This window comes from Podarcis raffonei, chromosome 16, assembly GCF_027172205.1.
Source record: "Podarcis raffonei isolate rPodRaf1 chromosome 16, rPodRaf1.pri, whole genome shotgun sequence".
Taxonomy (NCBI): Eukaryota; Metazoa; Chordata; class Lepidosauria; order Squamata; family Lacertidae; genus Podarcis; species Podarcis raffonei.
Window position 1 is genome coordinate 23,596,511 of NC_070617.1, and position 25,657 is coordinate 23,622,167.

At 48.0% G+C, this 25,657-nt stretch overlaps 1 protein-coding gene and 1 non-coding gene across 3 annotated transcripts in view; both read left to right on the forward strand.

The window, feature by feature from the left end:
- The first annotated feature begins 243 nt into the window (after positions 1 to 243).
- On the forward strand, positions 244 to 312 carry TRNAA-UGC (transfer RNA alanine (anticodon UGC)). The gene has a single exon. It is a non-coding gene; the product is annotated as a tRNA-Ala (tRNA).
- A 10,494-nt stretch (positions 313 to 10,806) lies between these two features.
- AP1B1 (adaptor related protein complex 1 subunit beta 1) overlaps positions 10,807 to 25,657 on the forward strand; it is a 53,264-nt gene continuing 38,413 nt past the window's right edge. For both annotated transcript variants that reach the window (XM_053368287.1, XM_053368288.1), the window contains exons 1-2: positions 10,807 to 10,910; positions 22,736 to 22,797. In XM_053368287.1, coding sequence (XP_053224262.1) covers positions 22,761 to 22,797 — 37 coding nt within the window. In that variant the 5' untranslated portion in view covers positions 10,807 to 10,910; positions 22,736 to 22,760. The remainder of the gene's footprint in view (positions 10,911 to 22,735; positions 22,798 to 25,657) is intronic.

The window sequence follows — 25,657 nt, forward strand, 5'->3', positions numbered from 1 at the left end:
ATTACGTGTTTGAAATATATAAACCAGAGTCAGATGTGATCAAATGTTCCAGGGCAGTCAGGCAGAAGGGGAAGGGTTGTAGTGCAGTGGTTAGAACATCTGTTTTGCATGCAGAAGGTCGCAGGTTCGATCCCCGGCTTCTCCAGGAAGGTCTGGGAAAGACTCCGTCTTGAGACCCTGCAAGTCAGTGCAGACAGTACTGACCTAAATGGACCAGTGGTTCTAGAATCACTATAGCGAAGAGCTGTAGCTCAGTGGTAGAGCATCTGCTTTGCATGCAGAATGCCCTGGGTTCGATCCCCAACATCTCCAGCTGGGGCTGTGAAAGGCCTGGGGAGATGCAGCCAGTCAGGACAGAGGCAGCTTCCTATCTCCCTATTAACAAATAATATAACCCACAGCCAGTTCCTCAAAGGTGAGGGATGTGACCTTCCAGATAGAGAGGGCTGGGGAGGCCATTGGCCCACCGGCCAGAGGTTCCCCACACCTGCTCTCTGTGGTACCAAAGGTGAGTCCAGCTGAAGGTCTCACCTTGCCTTCCATATGTCATGTCAGTCGTGTGCCTTAATTTGACCCCCAGCTCAGCTTTTCAGTGTCAGGACTCAGATTTAGAAGGCAGGAAGTAAAATTAAAAATAGTGTTACTAAAAATATGCAGAGTGTCTTTACCGTGCCTCACAGTAATTGTAGCCATGCCCTCCTCCCATATCAGACTGCAGACACAAGAGGAAGGCAGGGCAATTCCGTCACCTCTGCTGAAAAGCTAGCTGCTTTTGTATCTCCCCAACTGTCACCTAACAGCAGACCTTCCTCAAGGCCTCCTGAACGGTTTCCATCCCAGCTGGTTGCTGCAAAAAGCTGCACATTGAAGGACCAGTGCCTGAGCTTGCTTTTCTCCTCTGCCCTCCTCATGCCTTTTTCCTTGTGTGTCAGGTCTTTCCAGTTTTAAGCCTGGGGGCAAAAGGCTATTGCTCCCAGCTGTTGACCGGCTGGGGTTGATGGGAATTGTAGTCCACAGCATAGGTGAGCCCTGCTGGATCAGACCATTGGATCATCTAGTCCAGCATCTCTGTTCTCACAGCAGCCAACCAGACGTCTGTGGGAAGCCCGCAAGCATGAACTGAGCACAACAGCTACTCTCCCCCTCCTTTCGGTTTCCAGCAGCTGGAGAACACCAAATTGTCTACCTGTGATATGTCGTCTGGCCAAGCTGCTGCTGAAAGCACTGCTCTGGTCACAGCATCCGGCTCAAACAGCATCTTTAAGGAGCTTCTCAGCACACTGAGCATAACTAACAAATTGTAGCACTGCAGCAAAACATCTCTCTATCCAACACACAGCCATTTTCACCCCAGGACGCTCTGCAGACCAACACAGTGCAGAAATGTCTCCTCTGACCTAGCACAACATTTCCTCCTGGGCTCTCTCTCCCTCTCCCTGCCAACCGGCCCCCCCCCCCCCGCATCTCCCCACCTCGCCTTCTGACCTCAAACCCACCCGCCAGCTCCTTCGCTCTTTCCTGCCTCTCACCATCCATGCAAAAACGCTCTGTGGCTTTTAACAGCCTTGGCGTCTGGAACTGTTCCTGAGGAAAGGTGATCTTAGAGGTCCATCAAGCCTCTCTCCGCCCCCCGCCCCCAGCCCTGCCGATACCCCCCGCTTCATCTGCATCTGGAGGGCTTGGGTGTTTGGGCTGCAGGAGTGGCACACACACACACACACACACACACACACACACACACACACACACCCGCATTGCTCTCTGCATCTCCTTCAAGAGCCAGAGTGCTGAATCATTAGCACTGAGCAGCAATAGGTGGCACCCTGGCTTTTGGGACACCCACTTTGATTGCAGAGACTTTTAGAGGCAGGACTGGCAAGCTAACGGCTTGGGCGAGCAGCTACCTGCACGAGAAGCAATTTTAGACTATCAGGACTGTAAGGGGAACAGCCACAGCTCAGAGGTATAGATCATCTGCTTAGGAGGCAGGCTCAATCCCAGGTAGTGTTGGGGAAAACTGCCTCAAGCTCCAGAGAGCCATGCTGCCAGTCAGTGTAGACAATAATGAGCTAGATGGCTCAACGGACTGGCTTGGTATAAGGCAGCTCCCTAGACTCCTATTGAATCCAGCCCTTCATTGAGAACAATGGGGACTAGGATTTTAACGTTATAAGGGGAAAGGCCATAGCTCAGAGGCAGAGTATCTGCTTTCTGTGCAGAAAGTCCCAGGTTGAACCCAGAGTCGTGTGCACAGAAGCCTCTGACCTTTGCATGGCTACTAAGACAGTCTCCCTTCCAGGCGCAGTTCAGGTCCAGCAGTGCTACCACACCGAATTCTCTCCGCCCATTGAATATAACATAGATTCCCATGTCTGCAACTTAAGGGCAGACAGGGGAAATGGGAGATGTCGTGCAATTCTGATAACTGGATTTGAATGCAGTGACTTACACTTGTCATCTAATTGCAGCATTTGCATCCATGGTTCCCTAACTCAAGCCTCTCAGACAAGATCAGGTTATAATCATGCATATTTATGCAAACCCCCCCCACCCCTAACAAGAAGGCAGCCTCATCCTTCATCTTCCATCTCTCCCTATTCTGGACAGATTTGTCATTGAGGGAAAGGAGCACCATCTCCTGGTCCAGAGATGCAACAGCATCACATCTCTGTATCCTCAGGGCTTTTCCCTGAAGGCTCCTGCATCTGACTGGCCTGGCTTGAACCTGCTTAGCTGATGTAACCAGATCACACCTAGGCATAGTATTGCAGTAGACACATTCCAGCCTTCTCCAACCGGGTGCCCCTCCAGATGCTTCGGGCTACAGCTCCCAACAGTCTCTGATTTGTCCTGCCGGGTTTTCAGAGAAGAAACCTTGCCCTGACAGACCTAGAGATGCCAGGGATTTGAACCTGGAACCTGCTGTGTGCAAACTAGAAGCTACAGCACTGGGTTACAGCTCTTCCTCAACTCCATCTACTGGTAAATGCTGGCAGGATGTGGCTTAACTTTGGCACTGAGATCCCACAACCAATCTTGGATGTTAACTGGGGCACAATTTTGTGGTTAAGAATGGACGGAGGGATGTCCCTAGATTCAGCCCCATCCATGTGCATTCTTTTATTTTTTCTTTATAAAAATAACTTCTAGGCCAGTCCTAAATTCCTCTCCCTCTCACCTCATTTTACTACATATTGCACGTCGACTGCAGCTGCCTTTGGATCAGGATCCTTGTACACTTAGAACAAGGTGTTCTTATGTCGACCAGCATCCTTTGGAAAGTGCCCTTTGGAACAGCCCTAGTGGCTCTTTCTGGCTGCTGAGTGGGTAGCTTTGGGGAATAGATCTCTACTTCCTTTTTTTTGCCTGCTTGCGCTTCTTCTTTGATACATGCATCAAGCTGCACTGGGGGTGGCATGACGATAAACAGAGTGGAAGTCCTTGCAGGCTTCCCCTAGGCTGGCCACTGAGAGGAAAGGATGCTGGAATAGGTGTGTGGTCCAGGTGTAAAGGTAAAGGGACCCCTGACCTTTAGATCCAGCCGTGGCCGACTCTGGGGTTGCGGCGCTCATCTTGCTTTATTGGCTGAGAGAGCCAGCGTACAGCTTCTGGGTCATGTGGCCAGCATGACTAAGCCCCTTCTGGTGAACCAAAGCAGCGCACGGAAACACCGTTTACCTTCCTGCCGGAGCAGTACCTATTTATCTACTTGCACTTTGACATGCTTTCAAACTGCTAGGTTGGCAGGAGCAGGGACCGAGCAACAGGAGCTCACCCCATCGCGGGGATTCGAACCGCCGACCTTCTGATCAGCAAGCCCTAGGCTCTGTGGTTTAACCCACAGCGCCACCCGCGTCCCTGTGGTCCAGGTGAGCAAACAGCAAAGTCTCTCTCTCTCAGCATTATACACACACACACATATGCGCAGACCACCAGTTTTTGTTCTTTGTTCCAGGTGACATGCAAAATTCCTTTTGTGAAGATTGAAGGCACCATCAGAGGAACAGCAAAGCACAGTTAAACTATGGAACTCGCTCCTACAAGATGTTTGGACGGCCACCAATTTTGGCGGCTTTAAAAGAGGATTCAACAAAGTCACGGAGGAGAAGGAGGTTAATGGGAAGGATGATAGCAGTCAACAGATATTGAAAGGGTCTGTCATGCGGACAGGACCCACACATTATTGGGAGGGGGCACTGAAAACTTATAGCATGGGCCTCCTCCCACACCCATGCCGTAATCCTATCTCAACTCATACAGCCTCATGAACTAAAAGTTCTCTTTGACATTACATTTTCTACGTTGCATAGAAGCTCAGAGGCAGAGCATCTACTCTGCATGCAGAAGCCCCCAGGCTCAACGCCCAGCATCTCCAGGTGGGACTGGGAGATACCCCTGCCTGAAACCCGGGAGAGCCGCTGCCAGTCAGTGTTGACAATGCTGAGCTAGATGGACCAGTGTTCTGACTCAGTACAAGGCAGTCCTGTGTGTCTATTTCATTCAGTCCCTTCTTTAGAACCATAAGGACTAGAATCTTAACGTTTTTTTAAAAAAGGGATCATAGTCTAGAAGCTGAGCATCTGCTTTGCATGTGGTAGGTGGACTAATGGTCTGACACTTTATAAGGCACATGCTATGCTCACATTTCGTTAAGGGAAAAGCCATAAATCAGTGTATATAATGATGCAAGAAAAATTTTTTTGGTACCTATAATGACAGGGTCCCCTGGCCAGAACCCCCTTGACATGATTTTATATCTCCTTGCAGACACAGATAAGTATGTGACCTGGTGGGTAGCACTTTTTGCAACTGCTGCTAGGAAAATTAGAGCAAATTATATAGCCGAGGTAGCCATTAATTGTAAAGGAGATGAATTTATTTGATCCTATCTATCTACCTCAGGCTATGCTCTATCTTTGTCACCAAACTCTGAGTATAAATTGCACACTGTATTAATTGATATTGTTTTTAACATTAGTGACCATGTGAAGATTTTAGCTTATGAATTTTATCGTTTAATGTTTTTATTTGTACATTGGGGTGTTTTTATAGCTTTGTTTAGAGTACATAATGTTTTAATAATATAAATGTTGTAAGTCTTTTTTTTAATCAATTCAGTATATTTTCTTTTAATTGTCAAATAATTCTGTGTACATTGCAGCAGCCTTTGGCTATGTGCAATAAAACTGACTGACTGGCCGTAAATCAGTGTTTCAATCACCAGCATCTCCAGGTGGGTCTGGGAATGCCCCCTATCTTGAAACCCTGGCTAGCCGTTGCCAGTCAGTGTATACAATACTGGGCTCAGAATAAGCCTATGTACATTTCTGGAAATTATGCCGAAGAACATAAGATGATTCCTGCAGTTGATGCGTCTAGCACTGAACAGGGAACGGTGTCTGCTTCCTTTTCCAAACAACAGCAGAGGCAGTCGCTAGGCAGAGTTTTTAATGGCCTTGTAAAATCCAGCTCTGCAGTCTTCGCAAGCCGCTGCCTAGAACCACCAGGAAACTATTTTATGCTTGCAGAAAGGCTTATCTATATACTTGGTGATGAGGCACCCTCCTATTACCAGCACTCTTCCAAAGATCTCAGGAGACAAAAAAGAAAAGGTCTACTGCCTTTCCCCCTTCCCCCCCCTGGAAACCTGCCACACACTAAGGGGGATTGCTGCATTTGCAAAAATTTGTTGCATAGCTCTTGGGATCTTGCCAGCAATTGTCTGCAGCTTCCTGTCTCAGCAGGCAGGAGAGCTTATTGCAGACAATTCAACAATGAGTTAGCCTACCTTACTTTTATGGGTGAATTCTGTATGGATATTGACACGGCAGCACGTTCGTAGGAAGCTTGGCCCATGGAGGAAGCCCCCCATTCCAAGCAAGAAAGTAAAATCTGGGTTCAGCTACTTCAGGGGAGTTTGCAAACCATTAATGGGGGGGAGACCTTTAGACTGAGCACACTGTTTTTCTGTAGAATTCACTGAAATTTCAAGAGAGCCAAGGTGAGCTGAGGTAGCATAAGGTGGATCCACATTGTAGGAAGAGTTTGCTGGATCAGACCCTCATCTAGTCCAGGGGTCAGCAAACCTTTTCGGCAGGGGGCCAGTCCATTGTCCCTCAGACCTTGTGGGGGGGCGGACTATATTTTGGGGGGGGGAATGAACGGATTCCTATGCCCCATAAATAACCCAGAGATGCATTTTAAATAAAAGGACACATTCTACTCATGTAAAAACACGCTGATTCCCAGACCATCCGCGGGTCAGATTTAGAAGGCAATTGGGCCGGATCTGGCCCCCAGGCCTTAGTTTGCCTACCCATGATCTAGTCCAGCATTCTGCTGTCACAGTGGCCAACCAGATGCCCCCAAGGGGAAACCCTCAAGCAGAACTAGGGAACAAGAGCCCTCTCCCTTCCTGTGGCTTCCAGCAACTGGTATTCAGAAGCATTGCTGCCTCCAACTGTGGATAGCTCTCATGGCCAGTAACCATTGACAGCCCTCCCCTCCATGAATTTGTTTCATCCTCTTTTAAAGCCGTCCAGGTTGGTGGCCATCACTGCTTCCTGTGGCAGAGAGTTCCATAGTCTAACCAACATTCAGCTTAATCAGATGTCCACAAGTTCTTCCAGTTCTTCCAGTTTACTATCCTGATTTTATCCTACGGAGCTCTGAACTCTGAGTGACCAGGGGTTCCAGTTTTTTTCAGAGGACAGCCTACTTTATGAATGGATGTCTTGTCCAAGAACATCAGAAGAGCTTTTCTGGATCAGGCCAGAGGTCCACCTAGTCCAGCATCCTGTTCCTATAGTGTCCAATCCTTTCCCAATCCCAGCAGAGAAAGTGCAGTTAGGAGAAGCATCGAGGAAGTTTGGAGAACCGCCTCCTAAAGGGCAGACCCTGCCCTCCCGTTTCCTCTTTTCCTCCCACTCGCGTTTTTGTTCCGCCGAGGGATAGGCTTTTGCTGTCGCCTTTGGCGCCGCGCCTTCGTTGATTGACTGGGCGCTCTCGTTGCGGCGCTTTCATTCATTCGTTCCTTCGGCGCTTGCTGCTGGCTGCGCGTTCATTGATCCGTTCTTCCATTCATTCATAGAGCGGGCGGCCGCGTGGGCGGAGCAGCCCGGCTCCCCCAGTTACCAGCAGCAAAAGCGAGGCAGCCCCAGGGTAGGCAGCGGAGGTTTGTGTTGGCCGTCGGAAGTAAAGGTCTCCGATCAGTACAGTGTTTCCCATCGCCAATATTTTGGGGCCTCGTAGGAATTCCTCCTCCCCCGCTTAAAAGGTCCATATTGGTCTGGGACCTGAGAGTGTTTTCTTTCCGACTGGGGCCAGAGGTAGGCAGGTTCTTAAATGAACGGTAGAGGCAGGTGGGGGTGGAATTAAGAAGAACACAGTGGATGCCTTCAAAGTTCTGCCCATCATGGGATAATAGAGTGGACAAGTTTCTCTTTTTTAAATATACTCTGTGTGTGTGTATGTGTATATATATATATATATATATATATATATATATATATATATAACAATCATTTTAACATTTCGAAACTCAGCTTCCTTCCCCCTCCATCTGCGGTTTCCTTAAATTTATTTTTTATATTTTCTACATATTACAAATTAACTTAAGCATTTATTCATCTACTTTAAATGTATACTTTTATAAAACTGCAGGTTATTACAATAATCCTGGCAATGTTCTTATCTGTTTACAGTTTGTTTGCAGATATTCAATAAATCATTTCCATTCTTTTATTAAAAGTTTGTTATCTTGATTTCCGGGAAGTTTCACCATTTCTGCAAAGTTTTTGTATCCATTCTTCTTTCGGCGGGACTTCTTCTTCTTTCTATTTTTGAACAAATAACATTCTTGCCGCTGTAGTCGCATACATGAATAAATTTCTATACAGTTTGGGTAGCTCTGGCCCTATAATTCCCAAAAGGAAAGCTTCTGGGTTGTTGTTTTTTACAAATGTTATTTTAAACATCCTTTTTAATTCCTAATATATCATTTCCCAGTAAACTTTAACCTTACTACAACACCACATGTGATAAAAAGAACCTTCTTTCTCAAGTTTCTCTTGAGGCCTGTCTGACTTTCCCCTCCAAAGCTGTGTGGCTGAAAGGTTGCTGAGGTGGGCAGGTATCCTTTGCACACTTTTAAGTTTTAGCTAGGAGCAGGAGCCCCCCCCCCAGCTTCCCTTTGCTAAGGGAGTAGGCCCAAAAGAGCTGAGAAAATGCTCCAGTGTCATTTCAGATTAATACCCGCAACCTCCCTATTTCAGTGGGATGAAGTTTAGCAGTTAGTGGTTTTAGTCAGCTCCAGATCTTTAAGCATTCATCAATAAAGGTTTTATCTATTTGAAACCCAAACCAGTATCTTGTTGTCTTCTTCTTCTCCTTCTTCTCCTTCTTCTCCTTCTTCAATTTGTATACTACCCTTCACCCGAAGGCTGCAGAAAAGTTTACAATACTAAAAATACAAAAATACATACCACCCGTGCCTTTTCTTCTAGGTACAGTGAACGCTCAGGTTGTGAACGTGATCCTTGCGGGTGGCACGTTCGCAACCCGCAGCGTTCACACCCTGCAACCCGGCGTCTGTGCAATTTGGCGCTTCTGTGCATGCGCAAAACGCAATTTAGCACTTCTGCGCATGTGCAACAGCCAAAACTTGGAAGTAACCCTTTCCGGTACTTTCAGGTTTTGGCGCATCCGTAACCTGAAAAAGCGCAACCTGAAGCGTCTGTAACTCGAAGGTATGACTGTATAGAAATAAATATACTCTTGTCACTAGAGGGAGCTAAATCCAAACATTGTTGCTGTATCATTCCAAAGGGCTCATTGTCCTGGCTCCGAAACAGTCTGAAGGGTTCAAAATGTGCACTTGGAAGGACACAAATGGCTATGACACACACGTCCATCTGCGAATAGCCACAGAAATTGCTCGCTTTGGCTCTTTATCTCATAATTGCTTCCATGGCGACGAAGCTGCCAATTGCATTATGTCCAGAATTGGCTTATGGAAAGCCTGCTGTGGTCCATTGCCAGCTTGCTAGCTGGGTGAGAGTTTTCACAGGTCCAAGATTCATTACAGTAGGTGCAAGACCTTTCACAAAAGATATATTCAGGGCATGTCCTAGAAGGGTGCACTGTGTGTGTTGCATTTGGGGGTGGCTGTAAGCAGTGGTGGCTGGTGCCATTTAGGACTGGTGGACCAGAAATTGGGGGGACAGACGAACAGTAGGTGGTAACCAGAACCAATGATGTGCATATAGTGAGGCGGTGCACATAATTAAACTGTGAACCTTGCTCCCACAGGAGACCATGATCCACCAACTTGGATGGCTTTAAAAGAGAATCGGACAAATTCAGGAAGGAGCGGGCCATTGCTACTCTTGGGAAGACAGGCGAACTAATGCCAGTGTACTGGAAGAAGCAAAGATCACCAGTGTTGAAGCGATGATTCTTCAACATCAACTTTGTTGGACTGGTCATGTTATTTGGATGCCTGATTATTGTCTTCCAAAGCAACTACTCTATTCCAAACTTTAAAATGGACAGCGTAATGCTGGCGGTCAACAAAAGAAGTTTAAAGACTCTCTCAAGGCAAATCTTTAAAAATGTAGTATAAACACCGACAGCTGGGAAACACTGAACTGCAAGCGCTCCAATTGGAGAACAGCCTTTACCAAAGATGCCATGGGCTTTGAAGACGCTCAAACTCAGGATGAAAGGGAGAAATGCGCTAAGAGGAAGGCACACTTGGCAAACCCTCACCGTGGTCAACTCCCATCCAGAAACCTATGTCCCCACTGTGGAAGAACGTGTGGGTCCAAAATTGGCCTCCACAGTCACTTATGGACTCACTGTTAAAACAGTAGCGATGCTGAGTTGCCCACCATCTTGAGTTTTCTATCCCAAACGGGAAATGGGAAACAGAGCAGAGCAAGAAACAGCTACACGAAGTGGACAGTCCTCTCCACTGCCAAGCCTCCTCTTCTTTAAGGGCTGGTTTATTCACAAGAATGAAGGAGCAGCTGCAGACACATTCATTCATTCATCACATTTTTATGCTACTTTAATCATTAGCAGATCTAAGCAGTTTGCATAAAGATAAACCACATAGAGAATAAAACTATAAAAATTAACCACAAAACCAGAAACCTGAACATTAACTTAAAATGCCTGATGGAATAAAGTTTGGGCACCCCTGTAAGGGAATTAAGAGGTTGTTTTTCTTATAACACTACTGCAGTGGTACCTCGGGTTAAGTACTTAATTCATTCTTGAGGTCCGTTCTTAACCTGAAGCACCACTTTAGCTAATGGGGCCTCTCGCTGCCGCTGCGCCACCGGAGCAGGATTTCTGTTCTCATCCTGAAGCAAAGTTCTTAACCCGAGGTAATATTTCTGGGTTAGCGTATGTAACCTGAGGTACCACTGTAGTCCTCTGGAAGGACAGCGTGGGCTGGCAGCCAGGTGTGAAAACATCATCATCATTATTATTATTATTATTATTATTATTATTATTATTATTATTATCTTAATAACCATTATTGCAGGCCCTTCGGGGCAGGGCCCTGCCCTTGCCCGTTATGCCTGCCGCCTTGTGCGGGGAAGGAAGGAAAGAGGGAGAGAAAGAACCTCTCGCTAACCAAAAGAACCCTCAGCAGGCCAGAATCCGAGAGCCCGGGCGGATGAAGCCGGCGCCTCTCTTTTTCTCTTCCCCCGCCCTCCTTCCGGTCCGTCCCTCCTCCCACCCCGGCAGTGCTTCTGCGTGGCGTTTTCTTGGCCCCCCCCGCCATCCACGGCTGCTGCTCCTCCTCCTCCTCCTCCCGTCGTCACTTCCGCTGGGGCCAGAGCCAAGAGAGGGCGAAGCGGCTGCAGCCGGAGAGGAGCTCAGCGCCAGCGGCCCCGGAGGTAGGCAGGGAAGGGCCCGCCGGGGCTGCCTGCTCGACGAGCCCCGAGTGACCCCACTACCCCTGAAGGGTTAAATGCTTGCGTGCTCTAGAGGAGGGGGGTCAGAGCTTGTGGGGAGGAGGGTCATGGGAGACCCTGCCAGCTTGCTTACCTTGCTTATGGGGCAGGGAGGGCTATATGGAGCTCGCTTTGCCCGCCCTTTGGGGAGGGGAGTCTATGAAAGACCCCCCTTGCCTGGCTGTACTTGGAGGTTGGAGGGCAGATCTCTCTACCCCACCTCGCCTGCTTATGGGGAGGAGGGTCGTGTAGGAGACCCGGCCGGCTTGCTCAGCTATGGGGTGGGCAGGTTGTAAGAAGCTCTCTCTCTCTGCCCTCCCTTGGGGGCCCGTGACAGACTGCCTGCCTGGGGGGCAATAGGGGATATCCACTCCCCACCCATCGGCCTGTCCGCTTATGGGGGGTGGGATGGGGCAGTAGGAGACCTGTCCGTCTGCCCTTGAGGAGGGGGGTCCGTCTGCCTGCCTCTCTTACCTATCCGTACATAATCTTCAGGCTAGAGGAGATTGCTTCCCCCCCCACGTCTGCCTGCTTATGGGGAGAGGGGCTATTAGGAGACCTTCCTCCTTGCTTGCTGTCTACCCCTTGGAGGGGCCTGTAAGAAACACCTCCCTCCCCGCCGCCGCCGCCACCCTCTCAGTCTGTTCTTGGAGATTAAGGAATATAGGAGATTACTCCCCTGCTGCCACTTGCCTAATTGCCTGCCTGCTTATGGGGAGGGGGGCAATAGGAGACCCTGCCTGTCCATCTGCCCTTGAGGAGGGGACTGTAAGAGACACCCCCCAAAAAATTGCTTATCTCTATGCATTGGGGGCAACAGGGATAGACCTTTACTGTACTTGCCTGCCTATATTATATCTATGGGGAGGGGGCAGTAGGAAGCCTGGCTTGCCCCTCAGAGGGGAAGGGGCTGTAAAAGACGCTGTACCTGTGTTTGTGCATGGAGGTGGGGAGCCAACCTCCTTATGGGAAAGGAGGAGAATAGGAGATTGGCTGCCCTGCCGAGGGGGGTCCCCACTTCCTAAGTGATGTCTGGAGAGCCCCATTGCACAACTATTTGCTCCCCCCCCCATGCCCTCACAGTCCGGGTCATGTCTAAAACTCCCCCCGCACACACACATAGACACCCCGCCCGTGAAAGCCTTTTAATAGTCATGGGTCGATTCTCCTACCTCTTGTTTGTGTGTGTGTTTCTGTGAGCTTTACAATATTAAGTTTTTGGGTGGTGGGGAGTGTGATTTGGGCTCTGGTCCAGCCACTGCATCCGTTTCTAATCACTGGTTTGTGCTTCTTTTCAAAAAAGACTACAAGCCAGTGATCCCTGAGCATGCACAAAGTGCATTTGATGAAGAGAAAAATGGGTTTCATGATTTTGGAAGATATTACCAGTCTCCAGTCAAGGCTTGAGTCTTGTTTTCCTTTCCCTAGAAATACCTTAGTTGCTGGGAATGGTCTGGCTTGGTCAGTTGGGCAACAAATGACCAACAAGCTAGTGTGTTTTTCTGGTCTTACAGTGCAAAGGGCAATAGGCTCCCTCCTCAACCTCTGACATGTTCCTGGGTCAGGGACTCTGCTTCTTTTTAAAACATCCAAGGTTGTGTAATGCATTTGTGTTGTGGCAGCATTTTGTGTGTGTGGGAGGGGGAATCTAGGCCCTATAGATTTCACTGGGTTATAGCTCCCATGGTCTCTGACCATTGGCCATTCTGGCCTAGGCTGATGGGAGTCCAGTAAAGGTAAAGGGGACCCCTGACCATTAGGTCCAGTCGTGGCCGACTCTGGGGTTGCGGCGCTCATCTCATTTTATTGGCTGAGGGAGCGGGCTTACAGCTTCCAGGTCATGTGGCCAGCATGACTAAGCCGCTTCTGGCGAACCAGAGCAGCGCATGGAAACGCCGTTTACCTTCCCACCAGAGCTATACCTATTTATCTACTTGCACTATACCTATTTCCCACCAGAGCTATACCTATTTATCTACTTGCCGCGGGGATTCGAACCGCCGAGCTTCTGATTGGCAAGTCCTAGGCTCTGTGGTTTAACTCACAGTGCCACCTGCGTCCCAGGAGTCTAGTAGTACCTGGCAATTTACTACCCCTTTAAAGGGGTATCTGCACACATAGTGCATGTGTGTGTTTTAGGGGGGAAACGCTATTGACTATTAAGAGCACACGTAGAATTGCAGAGTTGAGAGGGACTCCAAGGGTCATCCAACCCCCTGCAATGCAGGAATCGCAGCACATAAGATACAATCCATGAACTGGAACATAACAATGTTCTTTTTTCCTCCTTTTTTTTGGGGGGGGGTACACTCAGCTGAGCTATGATTAGTGCCATGCAGTTGTCTATCAAGCACACCCTTGGTGGTATAGGAAAATAGGAAGCTGCCTTATTAGTCAGACCTTTGGTCCAACTAGCTCAGTATTGCCAACACTGACAGGCAGTGGCTGTCCAGAGTTTAAGGTGGGGTCTTTCCCCCAGCCCTACCTGGAGATGCCAGGAGTTGAACCTGCCTGCAAAGCAGATGCTCTTCCCAGTCCTGGCCTGTTGTGATGTAACGTGTTCAGTGCTGCAAAGAATATAGAGGCAGGGAAGTTCCTGGTGCAAATCTCACCTCTGTCGTTTGCTAGAGATTGTAGCTCTGTGGGAGCTCTCAGCAACCTGAACAAACTACAGTTCCCAGGATTCTTTCTGGGGGGAGGAAGTGGCGTTGGAGTGCTTTAGGTCATTGTCGCAGTACTTCCAAGTGGTCGCTAGATCTTCCTGCTGCTTCCATTAATTGGATGTGTGTGGATGGACACTCACTTGGTTCGGTTGCTGCAATAAGAATCACATTGAAATGAACAGGCAGCCAAGTTTTCCTGGATTTACCCCCCCCCCAACCATTACCCCTTAAGCCACAAGTAACTAACTTGAGAATATGTAGGTGAGCAGGCAAACAAGGTAAAGAGTTGTGGACTAAATTTACAGCGCTGTTTTCTCCCTGAGATCTGGTTTTTTCTCTCTCTCTTTTGTTTGAACCACTGTGCTTGATTTTCTGGTTATATTTCATCCCACTCCTTTTGTAGGTGTGAGGGCAATAATGCATGCCTGTTAGTCAAATTCTTCACCTTAACACTAAATAGTCATTCCCCCAACCTGGAGCCCTCCAGATGTTTTTAGACTACAACTTCCATCATCCACAACCAGAATGTGCTTTCTGTGGATGATGGGTGTTGTAAAGGTAAAGGGACCGCTGACCGTTATGTCCAGTAGCGGATGACTCTGGGGTTGTGGTGCTCATCTCGCTTTATTGGCCGAGGGAGCCGGCATACAGCTTCCGGGTCATGTGGCTAGCATGACTGAGCTGCTTCTGGCGAATCAGAGCAGCACACGGAAACGCCGTTTACCTTCCCGCTGGAGTGGTACCTATTTATCTACTTACACTTTGACGTGCTTTCGAACTGCTAGGTTGGCAGGAGCAAGGACCGAGCAACGGGAGCTCACCCCGTCGCAGGGATTCGAGCCGCCGACCTTCTGATCGGCAAGCCCAGGGCTCAGTGGTTTAGACCACAGCACCACCTGTATCCCTGATGGGTGTTGTAGTCCCAAACAATTGAAGGGCCTCAGGTTGGGAGAAGATTGTTTTAAACATTGTCGAGGCACTCGTGTTGCAGTCCTTTGTGTGTCTGCTCAAAGTTACTCAAAGGGAATCATTGAGCTATATATTATGCGGCTGTTCATCTTAGTCCTGTGTTCGCAAAAAGCAGTTCTGTGGAAGAAATCCCTCTGCTTCGTATCGCATGTTTGATGTCAATTCTTGCCTGTTTTGGGGATTGTTGGTCTCTAAGCCTGTAGTTCTAGCTAGTGGACTTTCAACTCCCTCACACAGGTAGTGGGGAGTTGTTTAAGAATTTGCTGCAAAGGCAACTGACCGGTCGGGTAAACTCTGCTTATTTATGTTTTTAGGAATTGCAAGCCACTGATAACTCTCTGCCCCCATTCATCTTTGTAAGAGCCCAGTTGTGTGAGATCTGCTTAACCAATTATTTGGTTATCTCCCTCTGTTTCTGAACTTCCCTGGTCTGTGCCGTTGCTCACATAACCCAAATGGCACTTTCCTTGTTGAAGAGGGAAGTATTGGCAGGCTTGAATCCCAAGGTTTGAAAAAGCAAATAACTTTTTTTAAAAAGAAAAAAGGGGATAGGAGAAGCCCCCTAAAGGGGGTAAATGCAGACTGTTACATAGACTCTCCCTTGTAAACAAATAAAAAATCAGCCTGCAGGTGGAAAACTAGCCTTCTGCGCTAGATTTCTACTTGCAAGGAATTCCTCCTCCACATGGCAGGAACTTCCAAAAATGTGATTCTCCACCTCCAGTTTTGGAAAGGGCATAGTCTGCTGTGGCATCTTGGGCCTCTACCACCTGATGTTTCTGCTTGCCTAGGCCAGCTCTGAAGAACGTTGAGGGAAAGCTACTTTTTGGTTTCCCAACACCCTGAGTTGCTGCTTTGCAGCTGGGCTTGCAGATGACTCAAGGGAGATGCTTGCCTATTTTCAGGCTTCGAGGAAAGCTGCTTCCTCTGGAGGTTCTCCTTTCTCTGACTTCTCTGTTCCCTTCCTCATAATTACAAAACAACCTCCGCCTCGTGACTCGCTGCTCTCCCAGCACTAAACTTAGATAAAAGCGTTAAGCCAGCCCTCGCCAACCTGACACCCTCCAGATGTTTTTGGGCTGTGATGCCCATCAAACCCAGCCAGCGTGGGGCCGATGAGAGTTGCAGTCTCAAACTTCTGGAGACTACCATTTTGTGAATTCTCAACTTGTTGTTGTTTAGTCGTTTAGTCGTGTCCGACTCTTCGTGACCCCATGGACCAGAGCCCGCCAGGCACTCCTGTCTTCCACTGCCTCCCGCAGTTTGGTCAGACTCATGCTGGTAGCTTCGAGAACACTATCCAACCATCTCGTCCTCTGCCGTCCCCTTCTCCTTGTGCCCTCCATCTTTCCCAACATCAGGGAGTTTCCAGGGAGTTTTCTCTTCTCATGAGGTGGCCAAAGTATTGGAGCCTCAACTTCACGATCTGCCCTTCCAGTGAGCGCTCAGGGCTGATTTCCTTCAGAATGGATAGGTTTGATCTTCTTGCAGTCCATGGGACTCTCAAGAGTCTCCTCCAGCACCATAATTCAAAAGCATCAATTCTTCAGCGATCAGCCTTCTTTATGGTCCAGCTCTCACTTCCATACATCACTACTGGGAAGACCATAGCTTTAACTATACGGACCTTTGTTGGCAATGCCAACTTCCCTTTTGAGTGGAAATGGGTAGCAAAGAGAGTCTGACATCCCCGACTTGGTGCCTTCCAGAGGTTTTGGGCTGTAGCTGCCCTTTGAGCCAATCAATGTGTCATAGGCTGAAGAACTCTTGATCTCAAGGGCACCAGGTTGCAGAAGCTACCATGAACCATTTGCCCCTTGAGCCCAGAAGGCCTGAGAGGGAGATTTCCTTTCCCCCAGACCTGCTGTTGAAGAACCTGTGAATGGCACCTGCAGCCAGAAGTGGCTAACCTTGTAACTCTCCAGATTTGGTGGACTCCCATTAGCCACAGCAGCCAGCTTGACCAGGGACAGGGGGCCGTCAGAGTTTTAGTACGGCATCTGCAGCAAGGATAGCCAACGTTGTGCCCTCCAGGCATCATCAGTCCGAGTTGGGGTAATAAGAGTTGTAGTCTAACAACTTCTGGCTGCCCCTACATGTCTCCTGAACCCCCGCCTTAAGTCAAGGGCTCTATCACTTTTAGAAGATAACAAGTGCTGGATGAATCAGGTCCATCTGGTCCAGCATCCGGTTCTCACAGTAGACAATCAGGTGACTCTCTGCACAAGAGCACTCTCCTCCCCTGTATCGCTGCCTTTAATAATAATAATAATAATAATAGTAATAATAATAAATTTTATTTATACCCCGCCCTCCCCGGCCAGAGCCGGGCTCCGGGCGGCTAACACCAATAAAGTCACAGTAAAAACATAATAGGGGGAAAGGGGGGGGGACCCACAATTTAAAATACAGGTTAAAATGCAATTTAAAATGCAGCCTCATTTTAAAGTAGCTGATAAATCAAGACCATAAGGGGAGGGAAACATAAGGGTCAGACCGAGCCCAAACCAAAGGCCAGGCGGAACAGCTCTGTCTTGCAGGCCCTGCGGAAAGATGTCAAGTCCCGCAGGGCCCTAGTCTCTTGTGACAGAGCGTTCCACCAAGTCAGGGCCAGTGCTGAAAAGGCCCTGGCCCTAGTTGAAACCAATCTAACCTCCTTGAGGCTTGGGACCTCCAAAGTGTTGTTATTTGTGGACCTTAAGGTCCTCCAGGAGAGGCAGTCCCTTATGTATGTGGGTTCTAGGCTGCATAGGGCAGAGCATAGCCATCAGGACTAGTAACCACTGAGAGCCTTACTTCTCCATGAATTTAACTTTTAAACAAACTCTTCTAAAGCCACCCAAGTTGGTGGCCATCGCTGCCTCCTGTGGCAGTGAGTTCCGCAGATCTGTCTTCCCTGAATCTTCCCACATTCAGCTTCCTTGGATGTGCCCGACTTCCAGTGTTATGAGGGGGGGGAAACATTCCTCTCTCTACTTTCTCTGTGCCGTGCATCATTTTCCTATCGTGTCTCTTCTTAACTCACATTTTCCCCAAACTGAAAAGTCCCAAAGACAGCAGCATTTCCTTAGTGATCCCCTTGATCACTTTTATCACTTCGCTAGCCATTTTCTGAACCTTTTCCAACTCTTAAAATATCCTTTTTGCGGTGTAGCAACCAGAACTGTACTCGCAGTGTTCCAAATGCGGCCGCACCATAGATTTCTTAGAAGAGCGTTAAGATATTGGCCTCCTTATGATCTCCTTTAGTCCTCGAAGACACAGAAAAGGTGACTAGCAAGTGTGCTGCAGGCTATATTCTGACACAATTGATCCATGTTCCCCACCCCCCACGCACACTCCGCTTGTGAATCATCTAGTCATCCTGGAGACTAGAAGATGTTATTTGCAGACCTGCTGTTAAGAGAACATGTTTTTAAAACAGGGAAAGCGAGAGATATTGTATTTATTTATAAAATAAAATGAAATACCACATTTTCCCACTCCATAGTAAGTACCTGACCATAAGACGCACTTAGTTTTTAGAGGAGGAAAACAAGAAAAAAAATATTCTGAACGAAACAGTGGATGTATGATTTTTGTGGTTCATGCTGTGGCCACAGACATGTGATTTGACGGTGAGTTTGGGGTAGCCCAATGCAAAAATCCTGAGGATCCATGTGGATCTGTGCTTTGTAATCACATTTTTGTGCCATTGTGGCCCCACAAAACAGTGGATGCGTGATTTTTTTGGAGCAGGCTGTAGCCATGGACATGCTGTGTGATCTTAATTAAATAATCGAAACATTTATATACCACTATGTCACGTGGACTGCAAGAAGATCAAACCTATCCATTCTTAAGGAACCCAGCCCTGAGTGCTCACTGGAAGGACAGATCCTGAAGCTGAGGCTCCAATACTTTGGCCACCTCACGAGAAGAGAAGACTCCCTGGAAAAGACCCTGATGTTGGGAAAGATGGAGGGCACAAGGAGAAGGGGACAACAGAGGACGAGATGGTTGGACAGTGTTCTCGAAGCTACCAGCATGAGTCTGACCAAACTGCGGGAGGCAGTGGAAGACAGGAGTGCCTGGCGTGCTCTGGTCCATGAGGTCATGAAGAGTCGGACACGACTAAATGACAACATGACACACACACACATACACAAAATCAAAGCTGGTTTGCAACAATACCTATACACAATAAAAACCGCTTAAGAAATCTAAAAAGCAGAGATCGTCAACTAGCTGCTACAGAAAGACTTTGGCTGGGACATGGCAGTTTCCTGGAAGGGGTTTCTCCAGTGAGGTCATTGCTTCTAAGGCTTTTCCATTGGAGCGATGTGGATTTCACCCACCCCTACGCAGGAGTGAAAGTCGCTGAACAAATCCGAGCTTCCTTCTCGTAGCTCCCCTTTCGGATTATCAAAAATATGCTGATTTGGTCTTCTGAGATTGCAGCGACCAGCTGCGTCCTTCTAAGTTGCAACAGTGAGGACTCGGAGTACCAGTAATTAAGGAGGGTGGCTTTGGGTCAGGCTGGACATCTGGGTTGGCTTTGCGCTGTGAAAATCTCACTCCGGAGACCTTGAACTTACTTGATTACCACATTGTTTCCTGAAGACAGTGGAAAGGGAATAGCAGATAAACAAGTGATGTAATGTGATGCCTCCTGAATTTCAAGTCCTCCTGGAAAGTGGTGGTTTCTGTATCCAGCGTGGGGTAGCGGTTAGAGCAGCGGTTCTCAACCTGTGGGCCCCCAGATGTTGTTGGACTACAACTCCCATCATCCCCGAGCTCTGGCCTTGCTAGCTAGGGATGATGGGAGTTGTAGTCCAACAACATCTGGGGACCCACAGGTTGAGAACCACTGGGTTAGAGTGTCAGGCTAGGACCTGAGAGACCAGGGTTCGAATCCCCACTTGGCCATGGGTTGGGTGACCTTGGGCCAGTCGCTGCCTCTCAGCCTAACCTGCCTCGCAGGGTTGTTGTGAGGATTCATTGAGGAGAGGAGCAGAGCTGCACGCACACACCACCTTGAACTGCTTGGTGGGATCTAAATGCAATCAACCCATGAGTAAGACAGGTCTTTGCCCCAAGCAGCTTACAGTCTGACCCTCCCTGCTGCTGGGCGAGGAGAAACAGGCGAAAACAGTGTGAGTGTAGTTTTATTACTGTATTTTTCGCTCCATAGGGCGCACCGGACCATAGGGCACACCTAGTTTTTAGGGGGGGAAATAAAGGGGAAAAAATTATTTCCTCCCCCCCCCAGCCGTGGGGCTGGGGCGGGGGAAGCCCAAGCTTCCCCCAACCCCAGCCCCCAGAACAGGTCCAGGAGCGGCAGCAAGATTGCATGCAACCTCGCCGCTGCTCCCAGAGCTTGCGGGGCTGGGGACGGGGGAAGCCCGAGCTTCCCCAGCCCCCAGAACAGGCTGCTATCCGCAAGCCTTCGGAGCCCGAAGGCTTGCGGATAGCTACCTGAAGCCCGGGGAGCGCAGCAGGAACTCCCACCGCACTCAGAAGGCTTGCGGATAGCTGCCTGAAGCCTGGAGAGCGAGAGGAGTCGGTGTGCACCGACCCCTCTCGCTCTTCAGGCTTCAGCGAAAGCCTGCATTCGCTCCATAGGACGCACACACATTTCCCCTTCATTTTTGGAGGGGAAAAAGCGCGTCATATAGAGTGGAAAATACGGTAAATTTGCAAATCGCTTCTCGTAGCAATGTTCCAAAGCAATTTACAACACAATAAAATGCAATAATGAAAATACACGAACATGATGGCTATATGCTGCCTCCGTATATGCTGGGGCAATAGCACTTCTGAATACCAGTTGCTGGAAACTTCAGGAGGGGACAATGCTGGGGTTGTGTTCAGCTCCTGCTTGCAGGTCTTCCACAGGCATCTGAGTGGCCAGTGTGAGAGCAGGATGTTGGAATAGATGGGCCATTGGCCTGATCCAGCAAGGCTGCTCTTCTTTTCTTAGGTTTCAAACTGTGGTTTCCAAAAACCTGAGGCTGGCTCACATGTCACAGCCAGCCACATTTTGGTGAAACGTGAGCAAGCCTTGAATATCACGTTGGGGTTTCTTTGACATCATATCGTAATTCCCTCCTCCCTCTTTCTGCTGGTTTTGGTCTGCACGAGCGGAATATTTTTTGCTTGCTTGCAGACCCAGGACTGGAAACCAGTTGCATGCAGTGCAGATTTGCAATAAAATGCAAAGCATGTTTTTTCCCTGCATTCAGATGATTTCTCAAAAGCTGTGGTTTGCCTCATAAACCAGGAAAGGGAAAACGGCAGTGAGTGAGCCATTTGGCTGTAGCTCGATGGTAGAGCAGCCACCTTGCATGCAGGTGGTCCTGGGTTCAATACCAAGGGTCTCCAGTTAGGGCTGGGAAAAGCCCTTTCCCCAAGCCATCAAGAGCTGCTGCCCGTCAGTGCAGACAGTACTGTGCCAGATGGAGTAAGGACTTCAGGCAGCTTCCTATGATGAGCAAAGTACCAAGCTGTAGATCGGCCTCAATGAATGTCTGAACCAGTCCTTAGATCGGCCTCAATGAATGTCTGAACCAGTCCTTAGATCGGCCTCAATGAATGTCTGAACCAGTCCTTAGATCGGCCTCAATGAATGTCTGAACCAGTCCTTAGATCGGCCTCAATGAATGTCTGAACCAGTCCTTAGATCGGCCTTAATGAATGTCTGAACCAGTCCTTAAGTGTCAGGAAAAGCAGTTCAACAGTGCTTAGTCTGGCTCGGACAGTGGCTTCAAAGGACCAGCTGTGTACTGTGCTCCTCCTTCAGGGATCCAATTGCTTTGCTGAAGCTTCGACCTTTTCTTCTGCTCTGGAGCTCAGAATTCTCCCGGAGGCTAGTTTTGAAGGAAGACTTCTTTCTGAACCAAAAACATCCAAGCATTGACTGTCTTTAGCAGTCCCTCTTTGAATGCAGTGTCTCTCTGTAAGTTGATGTTGGCGTTTATATAACGCAGGGACAATCCTTAGCTTCCAGGAACAGGCCTGCAGGGACCCAGGTTTATGGAGAGCAATAGACCCACGGTGCTATATCTGGTCTCCTTCATGCTTTAGAGAAGGACAGATTATGCTTGGTTGGAGGAAAGAGGTTGCTCCATCTAGCTCAGCATTGTCTACTCGCACTGGCAGTGGCTTTCCGGGGTTTTGGGTAGGGGAGATTTCCAACCCTCGAAACGCCAGGAATCAAACCTGGGACCTTCTGCATGCAGGGCAGGTGCTTATATCGCTGAACCATGCTCCTTCTCTTAATTCAGGTACCCCCAAACTCGGCCCTCCAGCTGTTTAGGGACTACAGCTCCCATCCCTAGCTAAAAGGACCAGTGGTTGGGGATGGTGGGAACTGTAGTCCCAAAAGAGCTGGAGGGCCGAGTTTGGGGATGCCTGCCCTAACTGAAACCCTCTTTCAAAGGCCATGTGCTTCGTGCATGCAAGGTCCTAGGTCCAATCCTGGACATCTCCAGGTCTGGTTGGGGAAAGACTCTCGGCTGAAACCCTGGAGAGACCTGCTTCCAGCCATTGTAGGTCGGTCGACTAATGATCTGACTCAGTAGAAGGCACCTTCCTCTGTTCTCCTTGGAAGCCACTTAGCCTGAAACCCACTAAGAGCATCCCATTATGACAGTGGATTCCTGATGTGAACTGGGTGTTTGCAGTTTGTGCGTGTGTGGCCCTTCTCTTGCTGATCCTTTCATTGGCACTGAATATGCTGGTTGTTTCTTGTTCATGGCATCTCCCCAGCTGGTTGGGGTTTTTTTTGGGGGGGGGTTATCCAGCAAACCTGGTGGTGTCTCTCTGCGCGTAGTGTTTTTAAAACCTGATCTGTGGGTCTGACCACCCACCGTTGCTCTTCTGAGAATTCCCCTTCCACGCCCTGCCAAAGGCTCCTTCCTGGGACTTAGCAGCCTCTGGCAAACCTTGTTAAGGCATCTCTGAAAGTCCCAGATAAGAGCCTCTTCTCCAAATGCTGGTTTCTCTTCCCCTCTCCTTTTTAAATTTCTGAATTTGTCCTTTCTCTCCCTTTGTGTCCTTCCTCCCTCTCTGTTTATCCTTCAGGGTTCGTTGGACGTTAAAACCTCTTCTTCTGCCGCCTGCTATATTTTTATTCTTCTTTTTTTCCTCTTTCAGAAGCAGCAACAAACCAGGAACCAAGATGTCAGACTCCAAGTATTTCACCACCACCAAGAAAGGTAATATTGGTTGCTTTTAGATCGCGTGTGTGTGTGTGTGTGTGTGTGTGTGAGAGAGAGAGAGAGAGAGAGAGAGAGAGAGAGAGAGAGAGAGAGAGAGAAGTGTGGCTAGAGCCTGATTTCTACAAACGGCAATCCAATCAAGGCTATAAAATTGTTCCAGGGCTCTTTCAATGTCAGAGTGGCAGGTTAGACTCTCCCTAATCATAGGAGGAGAAGCCATTCCTTGCACATAGAAAACATATCAGGGAGACACGTTTGATGTGTTTTTTAATATTTTAATATATGCTGCAAGCCACCCAGAGTAATATAGATTTTAATATATGCTGTAAGCTGCCCAGAATGGTGGTATTATTGTTATCATCATCATTCTTTTCTTTCCTTTTTTTATTGTTTGTTTCTTTATTAGTTTTAACAAGAAAAATTACAATCAACCAAAAAGAACCAAAGAATACTACGATTTACAAAGGATAAATTAAATCCTTACAGCATAACTTCCGTTGTGACTTCCAGTCACCCCCTCGAGGTTCCCAGTCATCATTATTTTCTATGCCTGCCTCCTTCCTGAAATGCTATTTTTCAATATGCATAAATCTCTTTCTCTCCCCCTCCCCCTTCGAAAAAAGGGAGAAAACTCTCAACCACGCGGGAGAGCTTAAAGAAACATGATTTTTAGTTAGTTATTTTATATTTTTGGTAATGTATAAAAAAAGCTATAAAGACAGATGAAAAATATAATTTGAAGAACAAAACAATAAAATAGGCACGCAGAATAAGTACAGTTGCAGATGGGTTAAAATAGCAAAGGCGAAAGAAGAAAGTGAGAATAAATGTTTCCTTCACATGAATAATATTAGTGTTACTTGGTTGTCAAGTCTAGTTCGGTTCTGTTGTGCATGTAATTAAAGGAATGGCAAAACATATAACAAGTTTCTGGAAGTTCTAATATTTTTATTTATGAATTTATATGAATCGCCTTTTGCATATATCTCAAGGCAACTTATAGGCTCCCCCCCATTTATTTTAATAACTTGCATACCATCGAGCATTGGTATCTCTAAGCAGCTCATATAAGTTAACAGCCATGAAACCACAAGCAAAATCTAAGCACGCAGCATCAAAATACCAGAAGTAAAATGTTAAAAGTGAAGTGATGCCTATGGGCTTGTTGCAGTGCATTCAGAGACAGGGCATAGTTCCCCCATGACCCAGGCTGAAACCCTAAACCAGGGGTCAGCAACCTTTTTCAGCCATGTCCCTCAGACCATGTGGGGGGCCGGACTATTTTGGGGTGTGTGTGGAATGAACAAATTCCTATGTCCCACAAATAACCCAGAGATGCATTTTAAATAAAAGCACACATTCTACTCATGTAAAAACACCAGGCAGGCCCCACAAATAACCCAGAGATGCATTTTAAATAAAAGCACACATTCTACTCATGTAAAAACACGCTGATTCCCAGACCATCCACGGGCCGGATTGAGAAGGCGATTGGGCCACATCCGGCCCCCTTAGGTTGCCTACTCCTCCCCTAAACTGTGGTTAATCTTAACTGCTGCCTCTTGAAACAAGCCAACTTCACAACTGTGCAAAGCAACTCAAAATAGTTTTTAAAGGGTATACGAAAAGCAACTGAAGGTAGCTGTTCCTTTTGCATTGTTTTTAAACCTAAGGCAGAAACCTTTTTTCCAGCTTGAAAAGCCGGCCAAAACAGAAAAATGCCTTCACCTTGTTTCCGCAGGATGGGAGCATGCCATATGTCAACAGGGATGCTGTTCCATGAAACCGGGGCAGCTGCGCTGAAGGAGGAGGATGATGATTATTATTTTAGTTTTTCGTTGTTCTTAATCTTTTTTTAAATTGAAGGATTATTACATCCTGCATTTTGTCTGCTGCCGCTGGGATTTGTTCGGATGAGCGGCAATTCAGAAACCTGCAAAATAATTCATAAGCTGGTTGGAGAGCATAGGAAGCAGAATATTGATTCATTTCCCACGTCGCTTTGCCCACCCCCCCTTGCCAAAGCAGACTCTGAAAACCTGAATCGTGGAGGCAGAACGCATGAGCGAGTGGTGGCTCCGTGGTAGAGCCATCTGCCCAGCATCTCCTGGCAGGGCCGGGAGAGCCTGAAAGCTGGGAGAGCAGCTGCCTGTCAGTGTAGACAATAATAATGATAATAGTAATAATAATAATTTTTATTTATACCCTGCCCTCCCAAGGCTGGGCTCAGGGCGGCTAACAAGCAATAATAAAAACAAGTTGAATGAATACAACTTAAAAACAAGATTAAAATACAACAATTAAAATATTGAAACATTAAAATATTAAAATGCAGCCTCATCGCAGGAGGAGAAAGGAAAAAGAAAGAGGGGGAGGGAATCAAATTGGCTCCAAGCCAAAAGCCAGGCGGAACAACTCTGTCTTACAGACCTTGCGGAAAGAAATCAGATGCTGCAGGGCCCTGGTCTCATGAGGCAGAGCGTTCCACCAGGCCGGAGCCAGAGTTGAAAAGGCCCTGGCTCTGGTTGAGGCTAATCTAACTTCCTTAGGGCCCGGGACCACAAGGGTGTTGCTATTTATGGACCTTGAGGCTCTCCGTGGGGCATACCGGGAGAGGCGGTCCCGTAGATATGAGGGTCCTAAGCCGCGAAGGGCTTTAAAGGTCAAAACCAGCACCTTAAATCTGACCCTGTACTCCACCGGGAGCCAGTGCAGCTGGAAAAGCACTGGGTGAATATGCTCCCATGGCAGAGACCCCGTGAGGAGCCTCGCTGCAGCATTCTGCACCCACTGGAGTTTCAGAGACAGCTTCAAGGGCAGCCCCGCGTAGAGCGAATTACAGTAGTCAAGCCTGGAG